The sequence below is a fragment of the Paroedura picta genome, chromosome 7, assembly GCF_049243985.1.
Source record: "Paroedura picta isolate Pp20150507F chromosome 7, Ppicta_v3.0, whole genome shotgun sequence".
Lineage (NCBI taxonomy): Eukaryota > Metazoa > Chordata > Lepidosauria > Squamata > Gekkonidae > Paroedura > Paroedura picta.
The window spans coordinates 81,269,098-81,285,061 of record NC_135375.1 but is presented as its reverse complement, the minus strand read 5'-3'; the positions used below and the strand labels follow the sequence as shown (position 1 = coordinate 81,285,061).

The 15,964-nt window shown below is 39.3% G+C and overlaps 1 protein-coding gene across 5 annotated transcripts in view; it reads right to left on the bottom strand.

Annotated features, from left to right (window-relative positions):
* The window catches only part of DENND4C (DENN domain containing 4C), a 78,380-nt gene that overhangs the window by 23,564 nt on the left and 38,852 nt on the right, over nucleotides 1-15,964 (bottom strand). For all 5 annotated transcript variants that reach the window (XM_077345155.1, XM_077345158.1, XM_077345159.1 and 2 more), the window contains 7 exons: nucleotides 8,197-8,297; nucleotides 7,187-7,405; nucleotides 5,436-5,581; nucleotides 4,548-4,583; nucleotides 4,089-4,219; nucleotides 3,084-3,216; nucleotides 2,659-2,865 (listed from right to left, as the gene is read on the bottom strand). In XM_077345155.1, the coding sequence (XP_077201270.1) occupies nucleotides 2,659-2,865; nucleotides 3,084-3,216; nucleotides 4,089-4,219; nucleotides 4,548-4,583; nucleotides 5,436-5,581; nucleotides 7,187-7,405; nucleotides 8,197-8,297 (973 nt within the window). The remainder of the gene's footprint in view (nucleotides 1-2,658; nucleotides 2,866-3,083; nucleotides 3,217-4,088; nucleotides 4,220-4,547; nucleotides 4,584-5,435; nucleotides 5,582-7,186; nucleotides 7,406-8,196; nucleotides 8,298-15,964) is intronic.

Genomic DNA, 15,964 nt, shown 5'->3' with positions numbered 1-15,964 from the left:
GAAGGATTTGCACGAAGCCTAAGAACTATGGGGAAAAGATTTGCATGAAGCCAATTTGCATAGGGCAAAAACAGCAGCAAGTTTTAGTTGTTATCAACCTGAAGTCAATTTAAAAGGGGGCAGAAAGAGAAAAAAGCCAAATTCTTTAGACTTGTTACAATTAATACATGATGTCTGGAAACTCAATATTTACATATGAATAATGAAAATCCCAAGGAAATATTGAGAACATTCATGAACTTCAAGATCTGTCAGTTAATTATGACAGGCAAAAAAAGTTGCCTGCAATTGCCAGCATTTGGACACTGGCATTCACGGTAGTATTTACTAGGGAAGTAGTATTTACTAGGTTTACTAGGGAAATGACAGTATACATAAAGCAGTGTCCTTCTTAAACCTAACAATGTGCTACACTGAATAGAAAAATAACCTCCACAGTCAACACCAATATGAAGTATTAATCTCAGCCAGACACCACTATGGAGAAAATATTTGCTAACATATTTAACCATCACTGCTGTCTTCTCTCAAAACAGCTTATACACCCCCACTATATTTGACAGGTTCTCTACTATATTTGACAGGTCCCCTATATATACTATAGGTCCTCTGCTAGAAACTCCTGCTCCCTGCTGTTACAGCTTGAAGGAGAAAAATAAAATTAAGTAATTGCCATTATGTCATCTACAGAGAACACTTAGAAGTGATGCACCATTGAGACTCTACCACAGAATTCCTAAAGTGGAGTGACATCACTTCTGCATAATCCCTATAAGTGATTTAACATGGTCACACTGATAGCATGCCCTCATGTCCCTACCCCCCAAAGTCCTGCCAGTTGCCCTACAACAGAACCCTACAACAGAAACATCTCCATTTACAAATGCTCTCAAATAAGTGCCTGAAGTGTTAGTTTCAAAAGCATACTCTAGCTAATGGGATTTGCAGGGCCTCATTTCAGGTTTGGGAAGATTTCTTTGGCAAAACCAGTACAACAGCAGTATTATTTAATTACTTCCCAAGTTGTTTAACTTGACTCCCTGAACCACACCCAGATCTATACTAAATAACTCAGTGTCCGCCTTTTCCTCTAATTTTTTCTATTTAAAATAGGTTGAGGCAAGATTTAAATGGGAATGGATACTCTCGGTACGAAAAGGAAGTAAGTTCAATGGTATACTGCAGTTCATCCTATTACATTCCCCATGATTGCCCAAGTAGAAGAGGAGAGAGTCTTCCCCGCCCCACCAAAAAAGCTTTTAAAATGGTACAGATTGTTTAAGATAGTTCTCCTGAAATGACTTTCTCCTTATCAACAATACATTTATTTCATTATAGAGGTTCTAGTTAAAATATCAAGGATCTGGTAAAACCCAGACATATTTTTGGGAAGGTGCCCAGCAATGAAATTAACCAGGACATAATCATACTCAGAAACACCATCCCTGAATGATCAAGAGTATGATAACGAAATCTTCTAATGTGATCAATATTTCTGAAAACAGGCAGAATCCAAAGTGGTTTGGGTGCCTTAACTACATCTGCCTTGAATCTCAGCATGAAAGGCAACCAAATAATGGAAATAAATAAATACATAAAAATACTCTAATTTTCTTCCTCAGTGCTGCTGAAGAAGTGGCAGAATTAGACAGGAAGATATTGGCTATTCAATCTAACTGCAGCTAAATAAAAATGTGCACAAACTAGCCACTGCGCTAGGCTCATGCACCAGTTTGGCTCTTATATCCTTCCCTTCTTGCATAGACAAACATGAAGGGAAAATCAGCAATGATTAAATCTGGTCATCAGACATATTATAGAGGCAAAATTAACAAGAGTTAGTTCCCATTCACCCCTAGCAGACATCTTAATCAGCAATCATGCCAGATTTACAAACTTGGTTTATGGAGGACATGCTAACTCCAGTTAAACCATGCCTTTGTTCTTCATGGATAACCACAAGTAATCATTAGTCAAGATCCCTTGATCATGCTTTCTATAAAAGTGGGAAGAGACCCTGGAACCGGCCCAATTGCACACATTTTGATATAGCTCTGCTGTCTGAATGCAATCCTCCCCCCCCCCCAAAAAAAAAAAATCTGGATAGCTTACTTAAATTGCCAATTTATTCTGAGAGGACAAAAGAACCCTTCTGAAAGTATTCCACAGAAGATGAACTTTGCTGGAAAATGAATCATTCTTGGTGAAAAGGGGTAACTGGTGATGAAATTAATGAGCAGTAAGCTTAGAATAAATAAAAGTAGCACATGTTTACTCAAAGAGTAATTAATATGTGGAAGTCACTGCCACAAGAAGCAGTGATGGCTACAAGAGGGAATTGGATAAACATATGGAGCAGAGGTTGATCAGTGCTAGTAGCCACAAGGTATAGATGGAACACTATGCCTGAGGCAGTAATGCTCTGTATTCTAGGTACTTGGGCATAAACGTTGGGAGGGCTTCTGGAATTTGGGTCCTGCTAGGTGGCCCTTTTGATGGCACCTGGGTTTTGGTCACTGTATGACAGAGTGTTGGATTGGATGGGCATTGGTCTGGTTCAACATGGCTTCTCTTATGTTCTCAGGGGACTACAAAAAACCTACAGATGAACATATGTTTGCTACATATTTCATGTAGATCAGCAGCTTGTGCAGTTACCTCATCCAATGGTTCTACTTCTGTTTTCCTCATTTTGATAAGAACATCATATGCTTGTTGCACAGCTCTGACTTTGGAATGGGAAACTCTACCATAAGCTGGCAGACAAATAAACCATAAGCTGTAGCAGTGACTGAAGAGGCACTTGGCCCATTGTGCAGGGCTTGTGTAATATCTCTTGGCTAATTTATGGGCTGCTTTGATCTCCTGCAAGACAAGAAGATAACAAAAATTAGCAGCAATAATCATCTTCCACGGAACATACCACATTTTTCATTAGCAATGCAGAAGACACAGAATGTTGTTTTCCATGCATGTTATTTTCAGGCCTTTGCATTTTGAATATTCACCAGCTGTCAAATGCAAATGCTTTCTCTAGAGAGTTGATTATGGTCTTGCATATTACAGAGTCACACAAAACTGACCTGTTTTGTCCTCTTTGCCATGAGTGCTGGACTGTTCGAAAGAGTACCTCCAGTTGGGTGCTTTTTGAATGAAAAATTGAGGTCCTGTGGCCTGTCGAAGAACTTAAAATCTAGTCGAGGGAAGTTTTTATAGCTGGAAAAGAAAGCATCAACTGATTGGTAACTAGTCTTCATTACAGCACAGCATACAAAGTACAAGCTACTCTATTTCTAAACAAATGACAGTTATGTTAGTGCTATTTCTAAGAGGCAAGAATGCAACTGTGCTATATAAAATCCAACCTCCAGAAAAAAAATATTATTAGACATGACAAAAGCTTGAATACACCCAATGAAATTACTGATTATTCCCTTTGAGTAGGGGACCCTCTAGGTTATGTCACAAAATGCTACTTTCCTTAGCTTTAAAATTGCTCTGCTATGTGGCATTGGGGGAGGGGGTGCTGCTTTACTAAGAAGAAGAAGAAGAAGAGTTGGTTCTTATATGCCGCTTTTCCCTACCCGAAGGAGGCTCAAAGCAGCTTACAGTCGCCTTCCCATTCCTCTCCCCACAACAGACACCCTGTGGGGTGGGTGAGGCTGAGAGAGCGCTGATATCACTGCTCGGTCAGAACAGTTTTATCAGTGCCGTGGCGAGCCCAAGGTCACCCAGCTGGTTGCATGTGGGGGAGTGCAGAATTGAACCTGGCATCCCAGATCAGAAGTCCACACGCCTAACCACTGCACCAAACTGGCTCTCAGAAGTACAGAAGGAAAGCTTTTGGGGCATGCAGAACTACTTGCAGTTGTTAACAGCAAGACCATCATATTTTGGACAATTACTAAGTTAGCTCAATAATACTATATGGCATATCTTCATTCCACATTAAAAAAATGACAACAAAGTCCTAGTCAATCCTTTTCAAAAGTTCCAAGTAAGCTGTAAACAAATCTGGAATGCACAGCATATCATCATCAGTACCACACTTTGGTAGAGTTTTTCTTCCTTGTTATTTAGCAGAATACCTGTACTTAGGTGTCCTCTCCTGCCCATCATCTGGAGGAGGCTCTGGGGGCATTATAAACACTGTGTGTTCACTCTTTTGAGACTCATCAAGCTCAATCAACCGAATATCCTCTGTGGAATCTACATCAACCTGCAAATACATCATAATCCAATTTTAAATCAAGATGCCTGCCAATTCCATAACTACATGGGAAGTTCTTGTGCCTCCCAGAACAGTCCTGGAAGCAACAGCAAGCAAAAAGAGTAGATCACAGCTTTAAGACATATCATTCCATTACATCAGGCAAGAAAATTGCTGGACACTGTCATCTTGCAAGGATGTTGTGCACTTTCTCCACATGTGAAACATCCCAAGACATCTTCTTGAGCAACTATGGTTTGCAGTCCCGTACTATCACTATGCATGCTTAATTAGCAGCAAAATCATAAAATAATCCCATAATATTCAACTTAAGTACCTTATCGCCTTTTTCTGATCCTTTTTCTGGAAAAAGCTAGGAAAAAGGAGTTAAAAACAGAATTAGAATTCCTTCTATAAATAAATGACCACAATATAATTTCCATTACGCCATTCAAACACGCCCCTTCCTCCTTGCCTAATAACCAGCCTGGTGGGAGCTCTTGCTGTCACACATGTGCTACAAGATGTACAACTAGTAGATATAAATCCAGGATGTACAACTAGTAGATATAAATCCAGGATAAGTCAGAACAGCCAGTGCGGTGCCACATTTTATCCCAGATAACCTACTTCCTAATCCTCGTGACCCATGAAACTCTCAAGATTGACCTTGCCATAGTCAACTTCTCTAACCTATTTCATAGGTTTTTTGCTAGGATAAAATCGTGGAAAGATTCATGTCAGCCACCCTGGTGTTCTTGGAGAAAAGGCAGATAAAAATGTACTAGACTGGATAATGGATAACTATGTAATCTCTGAGTTCAGATATTACAGCTCCTAGGCATAGCAAGGAGAGGATACAATGGAAGGAAGGATGGAGGAAGAATATACTGTCCAAGCAATGCTAGGTATCCTGAACATTCTGCATGAGGTTCATAGCACCACTTGCCTACATGTGACTTTCTCTATTAACAAGAGCAGTTACTGCATTAAGATTTAGCAGCATATAATATGAAAGTGAAAAGGTTCAGTTTGAGAAATCCTTCTATAAACTAAGTGAGCAGTTACTAATTTGCCTTAAATACTGAAGGTCATCATCTCACAACATCAAAATAAAGGCACACACACACAAATAAATATATATAGAAATATAAATAAATTCAGGAAGAATCACAAGAGTCTAACACTACTTCATTTGTTGAAATAGATTTAATTTTTTTTTTACCTTTTCCACACAGTCATCAAAAAAAGCCAAGCCGGTATCTTTGTCACTCACAAAACTGCATTCTTCAATGAAGCGGCTAAATATCTGCGTTTTAGTTAAACCTGTGTAAAATTTGGTGTAGGCACGATCTCTACTTTTTAAAAATCCTAGTTAAAAAGAACACATGATAATTGCTTAAAAGTACTGGCATAAGACAAAAGATTCATAATTACTTCATTTGCCTATTTAAGATTCTACTGTATTGCTTAGAGAACTTAGGAAATCAAGTTTGTATGTCTATTTATACTGAAAAACTGGTACACAGGTGAGTTCTATGCAATTTCTCCAGCCAGAAATATCCCACATCCATAGGCTGTTTCAACACTATAGCAGAAGAATGAAACTGAAAAATGTTACTACAACATTTTGCCTGGATAAACTCTGATAATAAGAGGACTCCCCAAAGCATTTTAGGAAACCTTTTCTTTAATTGAGAATCTTTCAATTCAGATCATTTTAGCAGACTGTGCAACACAACCAGATGACATGTATATTTTTGAAAGAGATAGCACATATCTTATTCATTGCAAAAGGGGCTTGTGCAGGTGAAATTCCAAGTTAATTGTACTTTTTGCTTTCTCCCATTTTTTCTGTTTCAGCTGATGAAGCCTGGCACCACAGTGCACCCTTCCCCAAATGCAGAACATAAGTTTTTTTCTGGAACTCCACAATTTCTATGGCATCACCAACAGAATGCCCACATTATATACAATGTTAAATGCTAGTGAATAGGATGGCTGTGCTGGTTGTGTTAAGTTAGGATAATGCAACAATAATACCATTTCTTTCTTTAATGGTATATCACCATAGCAGTCTTAGGTAAGCAAGGAACAGGAGCTATTATTAAGCTCTTTTAAATGGTTATGTAATTCTCTAATTATTATTATATGTTCATTTCATCATCTTTTTGAATTGTCGATATTAACCATCTATCCCACACTGATACAATCTATATGTATTGTGGTATTTTATGTGGTTGTTGGAATTCACTGGTCAATGGATCGTAAATAAATTGATTGAGAAATATTAAAACTTCAACTCTTTTATGTGTGCCTTGTCCCCAAGCTGCTATGATAGAACATGGAGCATGAGAAATTGACCAATATCTCAAGTCCAGGTTTCATTACTATGACAAATCTGCTGGGACCTATAAACCCTACTGCTATTTCATATTATAGAGACTGAACTCTTGCATATTCTAGCAAGTCCTGGTAATGTTCACTCTCTTCAGACTGAGAAGAGACATAAAATATAGCAATATGGCGTACTGTAAAAATTCTCAAATCAGCTACCACTCTGCCCTGCTTTGTTTCCATTTATATTACATACTATAACATCAGGTCTCTCTTCCCTTCCCAATGTACCTCTGATTGTGTCCAATGATTAATGTCTCTGCTGTCTTCATTACACTCTGTACCATTCCCAGTGAATAACCAACACCTGATCACACATCATGCCCTGCAAATTCACTAGTAGATTCAAGTGTTGATAGTTTCAGTCCTAACTAACTTCACAGGAATCCTCCTCTGAACAGAAACAAGAACTTGCAGATTATCCACAATTTGCTTTTTCTTACTGCCCACCCTGGCAGAAGTTTAACTCTATTGACTGGATGCATTTTGTGGCATTAACCGTAAGCAACAGAGTGAGATTGTCTTAACAAATCATGGCATTTCAATACAAGCAGAAACAACTCTCTCTTCAAGACTCACCTTGAAGATCAAACAGGGAATCTGCAGCAGTAGCTTTATTCGAAGGTGCCTGTGTGATTGGTTTGAGGAATGTTCTGTACCCTTTTAAGATAGACGCCATGAAACGCAGAAAAGCTTCCTGGATCTCCATTTCAAATTGGGTCATCTTCTTCTGCCAGGAGAAATCTGCCTCTATAGGCGTCATCTCAACTGCTGAACCTTCTTGTGTCTTTCTGTGAACTGGGATACAGACAGGTAGGAGGACAGAAACTGAATTCAGGAACTTTTTAAAAAGTATATCTACTTGAAGAGATCTACAAGAGAGGTTTTTAGATGTGCTCAACTTTCACATAATGCTCAAGCAGATCCACACAAGTAGAAAATTGTTATTTCCACAAACACCCAGACAGACATTTCTCCCATTCTGAATTTCAATTCAGTCTCATCCCTGACATTCAGCTATGAACAGAAATATTCTGCTTGCTCAATCAACGTGGTTATCCGCTTTGCAAACTGGCATTACTGTACCCCTCTCAATCACACGGCAAAAGACAATCTGTTTTTAAAATACCATCCTGATGCTTCCAGTCATACTGATAGGAAAAGAGTGATGAGCGTGGAATAATGCTTTACAACCAGCAGGCTTACATTCAAAGAAAAACTTCCTATAAGTAAGATGCCGCTGCCAGCTTCCAGGTGGGACCTGGGGAATCCTCCAATTACAGCTCATTTCTAAATTAAAGAGATCAATTCCTCTGGAAAAAATGGATGCTTTGGTGGGTAAACTCTATAGTGTTGTACCCTACTGAGGTGTCCGACTTCCCCAGGCTCCATTCTCAAATCTCCTGGAGTTTCCCAACCTGGATCTGGCAACTGGACCCTCCAACCTCTGCTGATGGGGGAGGGCTGGCAACTCTAGATGCAGAACAGAATTCTTATAGTAAGGGTAAAAAACAAATAAGTCAACTTCATAAGGGTCCTCTTATTAATTTCATCTTTTGCAGTTTTCCTTCTCCTCTCCTGTTTTTTACCTAATGCCAACTGGGGATGCAATTTCTTTAAGGTGCTGAGTAGACTTTTGCATGGCTTCTTAGGAAGCTGTTTCCAGCTTATGCTCTTCTTATCATCTGATCTAAAAAATTAAGTGAAACATACACAAAAATCAAAAGGGAGCCAATATTCAGTGCTAGAAAACATATTATTCCAATTAAGGGTATAATGCTTAAAGTGAAATCAAAAGCTTGTTTTTTTCCCTCCTTCCACCCACCCCCAATGCATGTGTGTGTGGGGGGGGGACCTAAAATGAAACTTTAAGCCAAGTTATTATCTTGATAGAATTGGGACTCAGTCCCACAACAACTTACAACAGCTTTGCTTAATCTAGACATTATTCCAGCCCAAATAATATAACTCACATTTCACTGCACCCAGGTTTACAATTTAGTTTTGTTTTTTTCAGGGAAATGTTAAACACATGTTAAGACATATTGCTTTATAGCTTTACTGAAATTCAAGATCCAATAAATTAGACTTTAAACACATGTATATGTATGTACAAAAAGCAAAATATTAATCTTTTATACATTTTCGGGTATAAAGCCACTCCTATGCCTTCAAAATACTAGCAAATATTCTGATGAAGAGTGCTTGCACTCGAAAGCTCACGCCCTGAATAAATCTTTGTTGGTCTTAAAGGTGCCACTGGACTCTGATTTTATTGTAACAAATATTCTGTGAGAACTGCAATACATGTGAAGGTCCAACACAGTGCTGGGTATACTTGTCACAATGCCTGTTTGCATACTGTTTCTTACAGAATTATTCTATGTACATTTTCAAACCAATGTGTTCTTCTCCATCATGTACATCTTCCAAACATGAAAACACAAGCAGTAATCCCTGCTTTGGATAAACAATCCCAATTTGCTTCGAAACAGTATGAGCCACACAAAGCTTGTGCTTCTGTATGAAAAGGTAGGAACAGTTCCTCTCTCTCCAAGACTGAAACTGGGACTGTGATCAATGGGGGGGGGGGGTTGATTAGAAAGACAGAACCTACCCCCCCCCCCAAACACATACCTGCAGTGTCACTTACTTGGGACACCAACTAAATTACTGTTTGTCTCATAAAACAAATCAAGGTCTACCTTGAGGAGCTAAGGGTTTGATCCCTTTTCTCCCCTCCCTTTGCAATCCAAGTATTCCCTTGCACTCAGAAGAGCCCTTGGGAAGCAGAAAGGAATATTTAAGCCCAATTCAAAGATTACAGGAGTAAATGCAGTATATATTTCTACCACAGCACTGGAAGGATTTAAAAACAGTTTTGTTTCATAACAATATGGTTGTTTTCCAAAGGAGATACTGGCATGCTGCCAAAAACATAACACAAAACAAGGCCATTGGACATCATTATATGCTATCCAATAATTGTTCCTACTTGTTGTATATGATGGAACCCCCCTCACCGCTGGACTGGTACACAGCGCTCAACAACCCGTGGCCTCCTCTACCCGTCTAGTTTTATGTCAAAGCCAGACTCCGGGTTCTTTAATCATCCCGGACTCGGTTCTGGCCAGACTCCATTTTCAGCTTGAGCAAAGCCACCGATCAGACCTGACAGCTGCAACCCTTGTGCTCTGCATTCATTCCTCCCCCACTTCATTGCATTGCTGATCCAGTGGCCAACAGAATCCATGAGGGCTATGCCCAACCTCTTTGTCTTCACACCTGTTACTCAACCTAAGCCCCTCTGCCAGGAGGGAATTTCCCCTCCACCCAGCTAGCTAGTCTCTTGAGACCCCTGGTACCTTCCCATTGTACTACAATGGTTTCCTTTCTTCAGAACCATCAAGACCCACCCGCACCCATCTCACCTGCTGTCTCAACCCTGAGACTAGGCTTGTGTGCTTCGGCCGCCCAAGCAGCCATTCATGCCCAAAGTGGCTTAGTGACACAGCGTGGAAGGGAGGGCTGGTGCCGGTGCCAGCGCACGAAGGCGCAGAGCTCTGCACCAAGCCTACCTGGTGTATGTGCAATCTCTAGCACATACCACCATCCAACAGGGTATAAAAATCCCTGTTCTGGCCAGCAACTTTGCCAACTCTGGAACCTCCGATCCATCCAGAGAGCCCAACATGCTGGCGGATTCCATGTCGTCTCTGCCTCTTCGGGAACTGGTAATTATCCCTCCACTGACTGATCCTGGAATTTTTTCCTTTCAATCTGCTAAATCCTTTCCCCATCTGCTAAATTGATAGTATGCTTCTTATATGTTTGTCTATGTCTATTTATTACATTTTCTATTAACGACTGCTTATTTTATCTTTATATATCCGTTGTCTGCCTTGAGTTCCTAGGGTACAATACTGTGGTATACATAGGCATTTTGAACTTTTAAAGTTACCTGACCTCTCACAAGCCGTTCCCCAAACTTGGCATGTGTCTCCTTCAGGTAACAGACTTGACTTTACCTACTAGTGTTTATAGGCTTCCAAAGCACCATCTTAAAATAATGTAACTAATGCAACAACTTCTGAATGGTAGCATACGCAGTGTAGGTACAGAAATGAAATCAGGGGTTGTAATCTGATGTAAAAAACACAAGCTTTATAATACCTGGTCTCCATTCTTTGAGAAGATGGGGGCACTCGGGAATTACAACTTGTGATTAACCTGCATTCAAAGCTACCAAATAAAGAATATATGGTAGGAAAAAAACCAAACACCCTGCAATTAATCTCTGACTGACACAATGACAGTTTGTGGACTTGCACGTGGCCTTTATTGTTCTTCCCTCCCTTTGTGGGTAATACAAAACCTTCTGGGTTTGATCAAACTCCCATTCACCAACATGTCAAAATATAGTCACCTGAACTTGGATCAAAACAAAATTCAAAGCCCAAGATGATGTGACTTAATCTATTTCCTAAGAGATGGATGCATCTGGACATCCTTTTGACCTGGAACTGGATCTATCCAGGAAGAAATGCCACACACACACCAGCACAGCAACAAGCTGTGTCTGTGACTGACAGTTTAATTGCAGTTTGTTGTGACATCTGAATGCATCCCAATTAGTTAAGCAAGATCCTAGGGGGAGGGTGGGATATATTAAGGCCAACAAGACCCACATCTCTCTAAACCAGAGATTTATTCATAGGACTTTGATACTAACTTGAAAGCAACATTAACACTATAAATAGCAACGAAAGAGGATGTTAAAGATTGGCTTGCCATCCCAATCAGATTTCCATACCAACAGTTTCTCATTGTCACTTCTACTAATTGACTCTGGAGACAGATAATGAAGCGAAAGTCCAGTGAATGAAAGCTATTCAACATTATTCTGGCAGTCAGTCATGATTCTATCACTACACTATAATATCACCACTAGCAACGCACACAGAAAGCCCTCTTATCTGTGACAAGTACTGTGGCTGTGACAGCGCTTTGTTCTTCTGAGAACGCTACCCTACCCGCTTCCTCAGTGAAAGGTCTTCTTTGCAATTATTTCTTTATACACAACGGAGATTCAAAAGCAGTGGGCTTACAATAATGTAGACTCTGTATTAAAATGCTTTGGCACATCTATACCATTCTCCTAAACATAGCAAAATGTCTACCATTTGTATTTTCATACAAGCCACATTGCTATAAATAAAAATGAACTGTATCAAGCCCAACAACTATGGCATCAGGCACAAATTCACACACAGAGCAATATTGCTAGGAAAATGTTCCTGAGCTTTCTTATCCTGGGGCTTCTTCCAAAGGTTCAAGGGGTAGTATGACAAACTTACACATAACATGCTAAACCAAAAAAGGAACAAAACCCAACCTTAACAGGTAGGAACTCAAAAGTTGAGCTGAACAATAAAAATAATGTAAAACTTGTTGGTTGTTTATTATGGTGCACAATTAAAAACAGAATAAAAACTTCTTAAAAACTATACCGAACTAACAGCACATAGAACCATTAAGCTATACATTATAGAGAGTTCTATATTTCTATATAGAGTGTATTATTATAATCTTGACCACTGAGGAAGACCCGGAAGGGTCGAAATGCGTTTGGTCCTTGGTTCTATGTGCTGTTAGTTCAGTATAGTTTTAAAGAAGTTTTTATTCTGTTTTAATTGTGTACCATAATAAACAACCAACAAGTTTTACATTATTTTTATTGTTCAGCTCAACTTTTGAGTTCCAAACTTACACATAACACCAAACTAAGATCTGGCACTGTAGTAATAAACCCTGTGCCCCTGCACTTCCCCTCACCCAATCAATTAATTACTTCCTATTTGTCAAACTGGGAAACTGGAATTTGCATTGGACCATCAAAGCAGTGGCTTGAATGTCACTTGAAACTAGGGCTGCTTCCACATGGGGACAATTCCTCTTTGCGGTAAAAGCAGCAGGGACAGAGTTCTGCACGGGGGATTCTGCATGTTATCTCCTTGTGTTTGCCATTTCTCCTCACCTTGCAGCCAAAGTACTTACTGCCTGCTTTTTAAGTAGGTACATTGATATAGAAATAATCTGCTGTATTAATAAGCCTATTGCCAATGTTTTTTAAGCTAGCAAAACACTCACTGCCAGTGGTTAATGAAATGCAATCAGATGGGAGCGAGGGAGGTGTCAAAATCTCTACCTCCCAATCCTAACGGAACCCAAATCCACTTTGAGTACAATCTTCCCAGAAGATGGCACACAGCAAAGCTGGGAAAACAACATGGAAGGCAAATGACATGTCAGTGGTATGCATCAAAAAATCCCCAAACCGCTGCAAATTTATTGATGGAGAGAGAGGCACAGAGTAAAACCTCTATGGAAGCAACCCAGAATTATAAAACAGTTTCAAACTATGATTTCAATCCTAGGAAGGGGAAAAACTATACAGCTTGCTGTTTTGAATGCAATAGCACCCTTTTCTTAATAAATCCATCACTGATTCCAGCTGCATTGGGGGTGGAGGGAGACAGGGAGCCCACAAGCACAGTCCTTGTTAATATAGTGCTAAATACTCCCATGGCTCTACAAATGGGCTTAGGCCACCTGCTCCCAGTAATTTTTTGCTGTGAAAAGCAAAGTTATTCCACATTGGGGGGGGGGGAATTCCTGGTAATTCTTCTTCATAACCAAGTTTTCCAAGGGGTGGTGTAGCCATGCATTATTTTGAAATCTATGTTCCATTCAGGATATTTGACAATCCGTTCCACTGAGCAAGAAATGTTTTTTTTCATAACAGCAGTAAGAGGAGTAATGCTTTCATTTTTAATACCACAGAGTTTCAAACTTTACAAAATACACATTTATATTGGATTCTATATATACAGCGTGAACAAATACAGTACACTTGAGGAATTTCCTTCCACAGGAAAAAAAATATGCTCTGGAGCAAATAAAACATTTCACATATCAAGAAACCATCACAGAAATGTATGTACTACAGATGGTTTTGTTTTGTTTTTTAATTTCAGAGGGTAGAGAGTAAACTGCTCTGGAAGATTTGGCAGTGGGTTTTTTTCTGTGTGGTTCTTTTTATCTTATTTTTGGGCTGTGACATTGTTAATGTGTTTGCAATTTATTATTTTGTTAGTGCTTTGAGTCTAAGGAGATAAGGTATGATGGAGTTTATATATATATATATATATATACACACACACACATATATATATACACACACACACACACACACACACACACACACACACACACACACACACACACATATATATATATATATATAAAACCAAATTCAGCTACTATAAACAAAGGCAAGGGTCCTGTCATATGTCATTTCATCTTCTGTCTGCAAGAAAGGAAGACTATAAACTAAATAAGCAATTCATATCCTCCCTGAAATAATCCTAGGAAGAAGTCCAGAGATGGTCTTAGGAGCATGAACCACTTTTGTTCTCCTCAGGGTAGCAAGAAATCTGGGTCCCTCGTATCCTTGGGACCACCTCTCCCAGTATGTCCCCCAGAGGAAGATGAGATCTAGCAACCAGAACCTTGGCCCCAGCCTGGTAGATTGCTTGCCACAAGAAATCAGGGCCCTGCGGGACCCCAGACAGTTCCATAGGGCCTATAAAACAGAGCTGTTCTGCTGGGCCTATGGTTGAGACCTATACTAATATCCAGCCACCGACTACTTTGCCTGCAGCCACTAGGCTATACTTCTCAGTGAGGATTATGTTAACTGGACCCCCCTTCCTTCATACGAACACTACTAAAGGCAAGAATAGCAATTTTCAAATGTTTTAAGTGATTTTAACTGTATTTAAATTTATTGCATATTTTTAGAATGTATGTATTGTGTTGATAACGTAATCTTTTTGAGAAACGGCAGAATAAAAGTAAAAATATAATTAAGTTAGAAGCAGAAAATCATTTGTTTGTTTTAACCTGCAGAATCTCCTCACTGGGAGTGTAATGCAGTTATAATTTATACAGGGGTTAAAGTTCAAACACTACCATCACCACATATCAGCATATAGCCCCCCCCCCCCCCCGTTTATGGTTCAGTCCTTCTGCAGGTAATGCTACAGCAGCCAGAGGGGAAGGCTGTGCCATGTATGCTTCCAAAAATCCACTGTCATTATTAGTTAATTCGTAACAGTGTAGCAAACAGGTAAGTTAGGGCTTGTCTGTGAGATGTAGACCATTTCTGACAGACTGTCACATATGACATTTTCTTTTCTGGATCCCCATCAAGCAGATCTCTACTTAGATTTCCACAGCAAGCCTCACCAAAGTTCTATTGGGACTTTATGTAATGCAAAATGGGTATCTCTTGCTTTAAATACAAACACAAATCACATATATTTATCTGAAATGTAGACAATTCCCCCAAAAGATTATATACAATTTTTAAAAAGTATATGACTGTAACTTTTACATGAATTTTAAATTACCCCTATTTTTCTTGACACTCCTGGTTAAAAAGCAAAACAAAAAACCCTAACTTTCCTTTCGGGTAAACAGAATAGTACTGGGTGAAAATCAGGCATAGCACTCTGAGCAACCAACAGAAAAGAAGCCTAATATGGCTCTAGCCCTTGAAGATGTCCATTCCATTCATGGACAACAGCAATTAGAAAAGGTGTCAAGCAAAAAAACCTAACATGGAACACAGGATAAACTCAAGCACATGCTAAATTTACAGAATTGAACCTAGCCTCTAATTTTTAAAGTTCAGTGAAAATTATATACAAAATTACAATATTTTCCTAAATTCTTCACCCTACCCATTGTATGAAGGTATGACACCCAGAAAGGAAATAAAGAATACACAGGAGGGATGGGAATAGGGGCTGACATAGAGGAAATGCAATTAAACAACATTTTTGCTGGTTTTATCATAGAATCTTGCAACGCTGTGTGACTGTCCTATCATGCAGGGCTCCTTAATCTTGTGACTCTTCTCTCAGAGGAGATTCTTTCTAAAAGTAAAGATCACCAGTCCTCAGGGTATGTATTTTTTAAACTATAAAGCTATATATCATTTAAGTAATTTTATGCTTCAAGGCTGAAGTCCTGCGTAGGGGCAAGCAGCTATGCCTCAGCTGTTTGAGACAAGCCTAAACAGGATAATGCAGAAGTCCCATTTTGTTCAACACCTTATTCCCAAAAAGTGTTCTTATGACTGAGGACAGTACATTCTAAGATTATTTTCAATACTACACTTGTTATTCAACCTACAGGATGAAACTGAAAGGAGACATCAAGCTGCTGGACTGTTATTAATTCTTAGTCTTCTCAATGAAGGAAGATCATGTTTTGTACACTGGGAAATTC